This window comes from Danio aesculapii, chromosome 12 (genome assembly GCF_903798145.1).
Source record: "Danio aesculapii chromosome 12, fDanAes4.1, whole genome shotgun sequence".
Lineage (NCBI taxonomy): Eukaryota > Metazoa > Chordata > Actinopteri > Cypriniformes > Danionidae > Danio > Danio aesculapii.
This window is the reverse complement of record NC_079446.1, coordinates 27,568,190-27,581,401: the sequence shown is the minus strand read 5'-3', so window position 1 is coordinate 27,581,401 and position 13,212 is coordinate 27,568,190. Positions and strand designations below refer to the sequence as shown.

At 35.7% G+C, this 13,212-nt stretch overlaps 1 protein-coding gene across 1 annotated transcript in view; it reads left to right on the top strand.

Moving 5' to 3' along the window:
* bmpr1ab (bone morphogenetic protein receptor, type IAb) overlaps positions 1-13,212 on the top strand; it is a 72,999-nt gene that overhangs the window by 30,293 nt on the left and 29,494 nt on the right. Inside the window, exon 3 of the mRNA XM_056469268.1 lies at positions 12,687-12,915. Coding sequence (XP_056325243.1) covers positions 12,840-12,915 — 76 coding nt within the window. The 5' untranslated portion in view covers positions 12,687-12,839. The remainder of the gene's footprint in view (positions 1-12,686; positions 12,916-13,212) is intronic.

Below are 13,212 nucleotides of genomic sequence, written 5' to 3'. Positions count from 1 at the left end.
AACAGCTTAAACCAGCTGGTTGGTTGGTTTTAGCTGGTCGACCAGCCTGGTTTTAGAGGGGTCTTGGCCATTTTCATTGGTTTAAGTTCTACATAACTGGCTTTGGCTGGGCTCCCAGCCAGGCTAGGCAGGTCAAGCTGGCTTTAGATGGTCATCTCCCAGTCTGACCAGCTAAGACCAGACTGGAAATGGCTGGCAGTAGGGAATAGAACTTTATATCATGTCATGTAACATTTACATTTGAGTTTTAAATTCTCAAAATGACTATTTTTGCACTTCAGAACTATGATTCGTACACTTGATTGAACATCTCAAATGCTAAAAAAATAAATACTGCTTTAATGGAATATCACTGGTTGGTCCTTATTACCTGTTTTGAAATGTTAGTTCCACTGCAAATGCTAAAAAGACGTTTAACCCTTCACATTTTTTTTTTTTTTGTTTCTCATGACCTTAAAATTAAATAACTTTTCTAAGTTAAATAACTTTGAGGAATAAAATGTAGTTGTAAAAGTGTTTTTTTCATATTGGAGTTTACATTTAAATTTGTACAATTTCATATACTTTGAAAAGGTCCTATTAAAAATATAGTATTAAAAAAAGAAAAGTAAAAAAAGACAGAAATCGAAAAGTTCACACACAGTTCTTTCATAATGTTTTTAGTAGGCATGTGTTTCTGATGGTATGATAACCTTGGATAAAAACATCAGGTTTCACGGTATTGTGATAACTGCTCTAATATATGCTCTTATTAAATGTCTTGGGAAACATTTATAATATTTTGTAACCGTAAACATGTCAGGCTAAATCATTAAAATTAATGATTTACTTTTGCTGTCTTCATTAGTTTTAAAAACACTGATTACTTCAAAATTTAAAACGACTTCTGGATATCTTTTCTGCTGGAGATACTGTTGTCCTAAAAACAACAACAAAAAATCTTACACATACCTTAGGAACAGTATAGCAGAAAATTTAGCGGTTTTAAAACCTTGACTTTTCCAAACCACGGTATAACTTGGAAACCGTTAACGTCCCATGCCTAGATTTCAGTATAGCGGAGTTATGTTATACTTGTATTTTTTTTATTGTTGATATAATGCTATTGTACTAATATACCTGAACTATATCTTTTTTTGTGTGGTAAACTGTTGTAAGGGCAGTTTTTATTTTATTTTATCAATGCTGTCTTATGTCAGCTCTGTAAGAGATAGTGAAGGGCTTGCTGTGTGTTAAAGGAATTTAAATGCATGATACGGAGGCAAAACAAAGAGTCAGACAAAGAGAGATCGAATGCTCAGTATTGAGTATATCGAGCTTAATAGAGTGCACGTTCATGTAAAGGAGACGGACATATCTAATAGCTGTTGTAACATGTGTTAGCTACCTCTTTGCAAATATTTTTAAGCTAGGGCTGGGCAATTAATCAAAAAATTATCGAAATCGACATTCAGAAGCTATAATCGACCTAACTTTTTTCAGGTCAATTTTTCAATTATTTTCTCTACTGCATGCGTCACGTGACCCCACTCGGTTAAGGTTGATTTATACTTCTGTGTCGAGCACACGCGTATGGTCTGGTGCAGGTTTCATCCAGTCGCACCTGCGCACCTTTCAAAAAATGTAACCACACGTTGCACGTTTGCACTACATTTACAATGATTGGAAGTTGTGCCAGAGATGCCTAGAGACGGCATATTTTCCGTGACAATAAAATTATTATTTACATTAAAATGTTTGTTTACAGAAATGTACTGTTAAAAATATTATTTACAGGATATACATGAGTTGTTTTTTTTATTTTATGAAAACATTGAAAATAATTAATTTTGTTTCCAGAAGTGCAAGTTATTTATTTTCACTTTTTATTCACCCTTCATTCAGAAATCTCTCACTTGTAATATGTGAGCATATTTACTGTACATAACTTGTCTGTGAACTCTGAGGGCAAATAATTAAAAAAATAATTGGTCAATGATCGTAATGGGTTCAAATGTAATTTTGATTTTTAGCCCAAATCGCCCAGCCCTGTTTTAAGCATATTCGTGAGTTGGTTGATGTCCTGGTGAGGCACATCATGTCAGTGTTCCTGAGAATATACAGAGGAATAAAGGCTCCAGCAACTGTCACTGAGTTACTACTAATAATTGAAGGAAGCACATTTATTTCAAATTGTGGAACGACCTGTGCATTTAACGATTTTATTGCACACCTCCCGGCCAATCAGAATCAAGAGTTTCAACAGACAATGAAATAATTCAATTTAACCAGTTGCCTAAATATAACCATTTATTTAATCAATCAGAATGCAATTTTTAAATATTGAAAAAAACTTGTGATTAATATACAATCTTCCCGCTACTTTATAATGTGACAAACAATTGTACATATGTGCCACTATGGCATCACTATGGCCTCCACGTGGGTGATTGGTAGAGCAAGATGGGCTCAAAAAAACCACATACACCATCATCAGTTTGTTTTTGAACCCACGACAGTCTGGTTTTAACCCTGCGTCTGTTACCTCAAACCTCCGCCCCATTTCCTTCCCTTCAACTTTCTGCACTTTCCACTCAGTTTCACCCACAGATGATTCTTTTTTACCCTCCTGCACCTTTTTTTGATATCAATACTATCAGTTGTACGGTCTTGTTTCCCAATAACCCCCTTTTAAATTTCCATTAGCCTGTTGTGCGTCTCTCGAGGGTTGTTCAGACATCAGATAAGCCGCAGATACAAACCGAAGGCGGCTGTAGATGTGAGAGGAGAAGGCGAAAGGCAGGCGGTGCTGGTAGCAGAGCGTGACTGAGAGATTGGAAGAGCTGGAATGATGGATAGAGCAGGGGGAGGAGGACAGGAGAGAAGAAGAAGTGCAGCAGGAGGTTTGCTCTGCAGGAACGTTTCAGTATTCTAATGGTAATCCAGCCTTGGATGAGCCTCAGAAGCAGCCAAGCAAACAATGAGAGTGGAGCCAGGAAGTCTGCTCTCCCTGCTGGCCGGCGTGACTTGAGAGGCAGGCGAGGCGCTGGGTTGCCTGCAAGGAGGGGCCCCCAGGAGGGGCCAGGGAAACGCATGCCAGCACACATATCCACATACCACATTCACTCTATCTACCAGTTAGAGAGCATGCTCTGTGCTGACGAAAAGCATGTTTGTGTTTGAGTGTGTGTGTTGGGGTGAGCGGGGCTTGTTTTTCTGAAGACTTCATAGAGATGATGGACACATTTCAGTCCTGTCATTGTTAGATTACTTCTTTTAAACATTCTGGCTATTTATTTATGCCTTTTGCTGTAGGTTGATAATTGATTCTACTGAAATCACCAAATTGAAATCATAAATTACGACCCAATGAAATCAGTTTCATAGTTTATCAAATTCGGTTTTATTTTTCCTGAATTCTGTTTTTTTTTTTCAGTTTTTATAACTTTATGTTTTACTGTGCTAAATTTTATTCATTAAAATAACTACACAATATTACCCCAATTTTGGCACAGTTATTGATCCCACAACAGATTATTGTTTTATCTCGTATAGTGTGTTCTTGTGAATGCCACTAGACACCGTGTTTAGGACACCTCATGACATCCTAAAGCCTGGTTTATACTTCTTTGTCGAGTGATCAGCGTGACCCACGGCGTAAGCCTTGTGTGTTGTCATTCATTTATACTTCTGCGCGCTGTTTGTGATGCTCTGCAATAACACTTCTGAAACGCTAGCTGGCAATGAGGTTTTTATGTTCCTCTGTGTCGAGTTTCTTCGCTGGTGTTTTGTTTTTTTCAGAATGTTACTTTAATGTAGAAGTAGCTTAAACTCGCTTATTTTAAGGCAGGAACCGGCTGACGTACTAAGGGTTCTGTATGTTGAATTTTTACTCTTTTTACTCTTTAAAGTATACTTCATTAGATTTGTTCAGATATGCAGGTGTTTGATACTTGCACATTTGTGAAAACTTTCAAAACCTCCCCTGGGCAAGAGAATTCTGACCAGACCAAAAAAGTAATGTGTACCTCTGTATTTATCATTCATTCATTTTCTTTTCGGCTTAGTCCCTTTATTAATCTGGGGTCGCCACAGCGGAATGCACCGCCAACTTATCCAGCACATGTTTTATGCAGCGGATGCCCTTTCAGCTGCAACCCATCTCTGGCAAACATCCATACACATTCACACTCATACACTACGGACAATTTAGCCTTCCCAGTTCATCTGTACCACATGTCTTTGGACTGTGGAGGAAACCCACACGAACGCAGGAGAACATTCAAACTCCACACAGAAACGCCAACTGACCCAGCCGAGGCTCAAACCAGTGACCTTCTTGCTGTGAGGCGACAGCACTGCCTACTGCGCCACTGCGTCGCCCCCCCTGTATTTAATGATATATAATTGTTTACTGGTCACACTTTACAATAACGTTCATTAGTTAATGTTAATTAATGCATTTACTAACATGAACAAACAATGAACTACACATTTACTACAGTATTTGTTCATGTTAGTTAACGTTAGTTAATAAAAATACAGTTGTTTATTGTTAGTTCATGTTAACTCACGGTGCATTAACTAATGTTAACAAGCATTAGGACTTAGAAACAAGGACTTAGATGTTAGTAATGCATTAGTAAATGTTCAATTATGATTAGTAAATGCTGTACAAGTGTTGTTCATGATTAGTTCATGTTAGTCAATGCATTAACTAATGAACCTTATTGTAAAGTGTTACCTGTTTTCCCCTCCCCCCCCACTTCATTTTCTAGATCGCATCGGATGTGTGCCTGCCACCGTGACTCTGGCCTGCCGCTCAACACCAAAGCCCCCCATCCTCCTCAACCCTCCCACCCCCCCTTCCCCACCCCAACCTTTAATTTCTAAATCGCATCAGTTGTGGCCTGCCACTGTGACTTTGGCCTCATATTGATAAAAATTATGAATAAAACCATTTTGTGTTTGGATCAAGACTCTGATCCTTTAACAATTAAGTGTGCTGCTCTGCCTTAAAACAATAGTTTTTAAAACGATAGTGTTTATTTTTCATTTATTGAGCCAGGATATGTGATTTAATATCGTAACTTTGTATATAAACCATGAGAGGAAAATAATTATCTGCTTATTTAAAAACTAATTCTGGATAAAATCGTGTTCTTTGGTGTTGCTCAGTGCATTTTTTGTCATAAGACTAGTTTTGTATGTAATTTTTCAGCATGTGCATCAATCAAGATCACAAACTTAAAGGCATAGTTCACCCAAAAATGAACATTCATTCATCCTCAAGCGGTTTCTTTATTTTGGTGAACATATAAAAAAGATATTTTGAAGAAAGCTGAACATCTGTAACCATTGACTTCTATAGTAGAAAAAAACAAATACTATGGAAGTCAATTATTACAGGTTTCCATCTTTCTTCACTATATATTCTTTTGTGTTCAAGGGAAGAAAGCAAACACTTTTGGATCTGTGAGTAAATGATGACATTTTTCAGTTTTACAAGAACTATCCCATAAATAGGATATCCCGTGTGATCCCTTTTGCTGTTCATCTCTTCACCTGCCTTTCCAAAACCTGTCTGAAAGGGGATGTTTGGCATCTTGTGCTTATCCTTTCCTTCTATGAAATGGACTTAGCTGAAAAAACAAAGATACTCAAAGGCCCTGTCAAAGCAGCATTATCTTTTGGGAAGCGAGTGACACACAGCTCGCTCTGTTCTTCCTCAGATTTCTGTCTCCAGAGCGACTTCCCCTTTCAAGCATCATATGATTGACGACGGTGGGAATGCCTTTCCAGAAACCACATGCCATGCCTCAGTGATTTGCTATAAGGTGTGGTCATTCTATATGGTGGCTACAGTTGCTTTACCTTTCGCCCTCGTCTCTCCACTCTTTCATCCATTCAAAGGAAATTAATGAGGAGCTTTCCTCTGAAAGAATTCTCAGCGAGACTATAAATTATGCCGTTTAGCTGCACGACTCTATGGCATCTTTGGCTTCTGATTTAATAGTTCTCCATCTGCTGCGGAGATTTGCTTGGTGCCAGTTTTCAAACTCTGTTATTGGTATTAAACTTTGTCACTGCAGATTCACATCTGTAGTAATTCTGATTCCTAAAAACAAGAGCAAACTGATTTTTCCAAGCCAGGACTTTGTGATTTGAATTGAAAATGTAAAATTTGAATTTGTTTTAATCTTTTCCTGTGAATTTAATAAGGCTATTCTGCTTACAAATGCTGCAATTATTCAATTAAAAGTACAGTAAAAATGCAGTATTTCTCAAAGATTTTGAAATACTATTACAGTTTGAACAGTCTTTCATTTTTTTAAATGTAATTTACAATTAATTATGTAATGTAATTTTATTCCTGTGATTTAAAACCCAATTTTCAGCGTCATTACTTTTTAAAAATTGTACCGATCCCAAACGTTTGGCTGATAGTGTGTATTTCACTTTATTTCTGTGTTGTGACTGGTGAAGGTGATCTCGTTCACAGATGTAAGTGTCGGGGCTTCATGATAGGATTGTTCTTTCTCTGTCAGCACACTTCCTGTCCTCGGGCCCTGAAGCTTTCCACACAGGCTAGTCCTGACATGCTTTTACAAGACTTCTACCTTTATCTCTCTCAAGGCAAAACTACAAAGTGAATCTTTCAATCTGGCAAAAGCCAACCCATCAATGAGTATGAATGATTTAATCACATTCATTATTATTATTATTATTATTATTATTATTATTATTATTATGAATGCTAGTAGTCATAAATATTTGCCTTTTATTGTAGTTATTTGAATGACCGAATTAAATGTTAAATGTAATTCTGAAATTATTAATGTACTACCTTTAAGCATTTTTTTATTAAACATTTATGGTGCAGTATTATTTAATATATACTTTAATTATTACAAACTTAATATGAATACAACTTTAATTAGCTTTTAAATAGCTGATGTTTTTTTCTAATTAACATTTATAAACGAAATCATATTAAAATGAAATGATGAAATGATTTATATTTTCAATAATATTAAAAATAATAATAGCTATTAGAGGTATACAAATAGTAGTATAAGTAGTGGATTTCATTTATTGTTTCAATGTTGTGATATTTACATTATAAAATGTAATAAATATTAAAATAATAAAATAAATAATAATGAGAAATAAAGATAATGTAATCATAAAAGCAAATCTTTATTATATTATATTTATTAAATACTACTATTTATTAGCATGTATGAATGTTGTATTATTTAATAACTAATCTTAAATGTAACAATGTTAACAATTGTTTGTTGTTGTTGTTGTTGTTGTTATTATTATTATTATGAATAGTCATAAAGATGCAGTAGTATTTAATTTAATAATGAAATTAATACTGTTTAGAAGTATAGGGCATAATAGTAGTAGTAGTAATAATAATAATAATAAGATATAATAATTAGAGATGCTCCGATTAGGATTTTTGCAGCCGATACAGAGGACAGATTCTGATGCTTTAAGCTTTATAATACTTGGGTAAGGAGAGATCTCCACTTAAGACAATAATTTAAGGATTCTCCATATAATCCCCTAAAGATGTCTCTTATAACCATTTAGGTGTGAACATCTCAAAAAGAGGTAAGAAAAATGATTAACAATGCAATTCGGAAGCAACATGTCTCAATCAAGATAAAGTTTGGAGCACGTATTTGCTGCATAAGAAGTTAAAATGCAAACCTATAAATCCATTACTTCTTTACTAAAAGGAAATAGATCTATAAAGTGCTGTTTATTGCAATAAGTAAATTGCAATAAATTATATTATTAAATATTCAAGTTAATTTTTTTTTTTTTTTTTCTAGCCAGGTTTTAGTGAACTGGCAATATTGTCAAAAACACAGAACTTTCAGTTCTAAAAAAGCCTAAATACATGCAAGATCATTCAAATATTTTGTTCATCTCCAACTAACACAAACGCTCCGATTGAGCCATCAAATGTAATTATCAGTCGATATCGATCTCCGGCCAATCGTTCTGGGGTGCGTTTTCCAAACAACGACGTAACTCGCGGCTGAACTATCCTAGTACGATGCATCGTTTTGGAAAAGAACGATGTAGTGACGTTTGTTTCCCAAAACTTGTAGTTTTTCTGTTGCAGATCCATCGTTTGAACCACGTTAGTTATAACGTAAAAAGCCCATAATGATGGTCTAAACAGGGTGGTAACAATTTCATTAGAGAAGAACCCCATCATTTCTTTGTGCAAATTATATTGTTTTACACAAACACGCATTAAAAAAAAATCCAATATTAGTTTTGGTAAAAACATGCACTTGTTTTTCATATTAATTGAAATTTATGTAAATAGCACATATATGTTTCCTTTACAAATATTATTGAGAATATTAAATATTCTATTCTAAAACATAGAATCACTTACAAATCTAACACATATTCTAATTTCATATATAAATCGTATAAATAAATAATAAGGCTATTTATTAAGAAATTAAATGTAATATTTATTATTTATTCGGAAATGAAAAAATCATATTTTAATAATAATATTAATGATGATGATGTTGTTGTTGATGATGATGATGATGATGATGATGATGATTATGATTATGATGATTATTTTTTTAATATTATTAATAGGATTTTGTTTCTTTATTTTTTTAGTTTTTGAAAAGTCTACTTTTACAATTTGACACATGCAAACCACTGCAGAAATGTTCTAACCAACAGGCCCGTGTCATAAACAGTACATATACTTAATAAATAACCTACTTTAAATACATATATATATATATATAAATATATAAACCATAAATGTAAGCTATTTTGTTTTCACAAGCTTTGGAGACTTAACATAAATTCTGCTATTAAATAATAGGTCACCTATAGCTTTCATCATGAGCCTCGGCTGTGTTCAAAATGACATCAATGGTTTCAAAGTGCACTGCGAAGGAAGCGCAATTGTAAACATGAAGATTGCTAAAACTGAACTGTAAAAATACTTTGAAAGCAAATTGCACCTAAGAGAGATTATTTTAATGCTTTTATTTAATCATTCCAAGTTTTAGTGTTGTAACGTTCTAAATGAATAGGGCATAGGGGGGATAACTGGGAATAGAACGCAGCCAGGAACTATGTTTCTAACTACAGCTCCAGAAGTGTAGTTGCAAGCATACAAGCTTGCGACGCAGTTTGCGAATGTTCATTGGAACGATGGATTTGGGAAACGCCAATTCAACTAACTATGTTTGTAACGACGAAACTTGCGACCTTAGTTGGCTAACGATGGTTTACAGAAACGCACCCTAGAGCATCCCTAATAATAATTGGTAGTAGTTGTAGTTGTAGAAGAAATAGTTTATTGCACTTCTTGAGAATGTTGCATGCCAGTTTAATAATTGATGTGAGAAAGAATTAGTTGTTGAAACCTGTTGCTGATCACATCTCTCCATCCCTTCCCTGTGGTCCTGTGTGCAGAGGGATCCAGTCTGTCTTAAAGGGTCCCTGTGAGCCACGGGAGCCCCACCTTTTGTTTCCCCATTACCCAGGAGTCAGGGAAGTGTGAAAAGTAGGGCGCAGGTCGGGGCTCTTTGTCCCCCTCGGCCAAATGAAAAGTGACAGACACCGGCCCCCTCTCTGTGCCTGTTAATTCAGGCCCCCAGTCCCGTGGAGCCTCTGGGAGCCACTAATTGCATCGAGACAAGCAGGAGCTAAGAGAGAGCAGACACATTATGTTATTAACGCTGGACAGAACCCAACATCAGCCCTCTGAATGGGACACTCCAAAAAATACATTTCTGTCATGATTTACTTACCCTCATTTTCGCTCAAACCTGCATGACTTTCTTAGGAGCACAAAGCAAGATATTCAAAAGAGTGGAACAATAGGAACTTTTTTCATGATTCTTAGAACTATTAGTGGAAGAACTATTTTTTTAAGTGTGCTCAAACTGCAGGAACTGAGAATGATTTTACTTCAAGAAACACTATTTGGAGGAACTAAATTAGCTTCTATTTTAGAGCAGGGTCTAATCCAGCGTAATAGAAACTACAGTGACATAAGTGTTCACTGATTGGGTAAATTGATGCCATGAAAAATGCTGGCACAGTATGCATTGTAAAGAGTTACAATGCACATTCAAGCTAATTTTAGCAACATTTGTCTTTGCATTGCATTGTGTAATTTTTCCTTAGCCCAATAATATGAAGGACTACAAGATTCCCTAGCTTGCTTAGTTCTCTTTGCTGTTTCAGTCGCATAACTTATGCCTCATTTCCATTGAGCAGTACAGTACAGTACAATACTGTATACTTTGGTACGGGTCATCTCTATCGGGCTTGCATTTCCACTGCCAACACTGCCACTGTTTACTTAGTGTACACCAGAAAGCAGAAAGTCATTCGGGACATTTGTATATCGCATCTTTTACAAACTCAAATTAACAACAATGGAGGACATACAACAGATCACATTCTTGCTTCTTGGCATCTGGCTATGTATAATAAGAAGAGACTAGCCTTGTTTGACCATAATTCATTGCTGTACGCGTCATTAGCTATGTTTCCATCCAAAAATGCGAATTAAAATTATGTACAAAAAATTGAATATTGCATATATTCAAGACATGCGAATAAAGCAGCGCTTCCATCCAACCCGTCAAAGAGAACAAAATTGTAACTTCCAGATAACCTGGCGGCAAATATCAACCATAAAAACTGCTGGGGTAGGAGAAGCTGCATGAATCTTTTCTTTAATTAATAAATGACTTTCGCCTCAGAAGATGATGCTGACACGCAATGAACACGTGGTGGAGTTTAAAGGTGCGAGACGCAGAGCACTTATGCTCTTGACAGTTCTGGAGGTGTTAATTATATAATATCACTAATACTGAAATGGTAGAATCATTTTAGAATGACCAAAATAACATTTCACAGTGTGCTCAGCTTGCTAGTTTGTCCAGTCATAACATTTTTATCTTCACATGATCGCTTGTAACATAATCACATTACTTTTTTAATGCACATACTGGAATTTGTTCTGTAAAAGTGTTTCAATCGTAGTTTATGTGCATCTTTTCTTATTGAATAAAAAAGTTTATCCAACTCTGTTATGCGCAAGTTTTTATGTGCATTTTCAAAACTGTGCATGTGCATCTTGCCGTTATCTAACATATCTAAACTGCATATAAAAATAGGTGGATGGAAACATAGCTACTGTATCTCTTATTTTGGTTGTGTTTTAAATAATTGCCTTTCCTATGTTGTTGTTCACCATATAGCACTTGCTAGCGATGATTCTCTATAAACTAGTAGTGTTCAGCAGCCAGTCTAGCCACACCTTTTAAGTACCGTACTGTTGTGCTAGGTATTCTTAGGAAACAGTCCCAAAATGTTGTATAAGCAATGCAAAGTTAAACAAATTTGTATCGTACTATACTGTACTGAATGAGTCATTATATTATGATAAAATCTATGACACAATGAAAACGCAGCTTTGATCTCAATCTTTTGTCTTCACCAGCACTTTTACAAAACAGTTATTTGAATGAATTATCGAACTAATTGCTCATTCAGACGAGACTTGATGCCATATAATGATGGTTTTGGTGTCAAATTTATTGATCCCTGACAGCCAAAGTACCAGCACAAAAACACACTCCGCAAAAAAGGTTTAATTCTCTTTTTCAAATCTCTAAAACTTGTTAAATAATTATTGTTAATATACTCTACCTGACAAAAGTCTTGTCATCAATCTCAGTTGTAAGAGCAACAAATAATAACTTGACTTTTAGGTGATCATTTGGAAAAGTGGCAGAAGGTAGATTTTTCCAGTGAATCATCTGTTGCACTGCATCCCAATCATCACAAATATTGCTGACCTATTGGAACCCGCATGGACCAAAGATTCTCACAGAAATCAGTCAAGTTTGGTAAAGGAAAAATCATGATTTGGGGTTACATTCAGTATGAGGGCATGTGAGAGATCTGTATAGTGGATGGCAACGTCAACAGCCTTAGGTATCAAGATATTTGTGATGCCCCTTACATTACAAACCACAGGAGAGGGCAAATTCTTCAGCAGGATAGCGCTCCTTCTCTTACTTAAGCCTCCACATAAAAGTTCCTGAAAGCAAAGAAGGTCAAGGATTGGCCAGCCCAGTCACCAAAAATGAACATTATCGAGCATGTCTGGGGAAGATGAAGGAGGAGGCATTAACGATGAATCCAAAGAATCTTGATGAACTCCTGCAAGAACTCTTTCTTTGCCATTCCAGATGACTTTATTAATAAAGTTATTTGAGTCACTGCAGAGATGTATGGATGCAGTCCTCCAAGCTCATGGGAGTCATACACAATATTATTTCTTTTTCCACTGCACCATGACTTTATATTCTATACTGTACATTATTTCTGTTAAGTGACAAGACTTTTTGCTTGGCAAAGTCAGACCTTACTGTCTTAATTAAATAATTAAAAATCAAGGCATGATCATATTTTAATCCGGTAAAATAAGTATAATCTTTGCCTTTCATATAAGCCACTTGTGATACCAAATGATCAACTAGAAGTCAAGTTATTATTTGTTGTTCCTAAAACTTGGATAGGTGACAATAATTTTGTCTTTTATTGTCAATATTGCATGCCTTTTGTACATCATGATTGCTCAGACATATTAATACATGCCTATCTCTTTATTACAGGGTTTTCAACAAGAAGAGATTGTAAAGAGGCCTTAGAGAAGTCCTCATCCTCTTCACATATCCTTCCCGTGTCCACTCATCTCCACAACTGATTGGATACTTCAGTATTTCATCACAACCAACACAGCCATACAGTTCTACAACTCGACCTTCATGATGAAAAGCACCTTCACGATCATCATCTTTGGCGTTTTAGTAGCTTCCGTCTTCCGCTCACCATTGGCCGAGGGTAAGTCCAATTCATTACTGTAAACTGCCTAAACTTGACCATTGCTTTATTCCCAGTGGACCATACAGACGCTTGGCAGTAACCACAGTGTGTGTCTGTTTTGGATCGCAAACCTCTAAAGCAAAAAAAATGTGTTTTTTGTTTGGCCTTGATTTGAGTGAAGGAAGAAGGCGAAAACTGATAGGATCATCTGTTTTGTTTCATCTGGATGCGTAATAGAAATCCAACAGCAATTTATAATACAAAGCAGACCGAGGCAGCGGGAGAATTGATTTCGCCGTGTTTGGATGATACCCA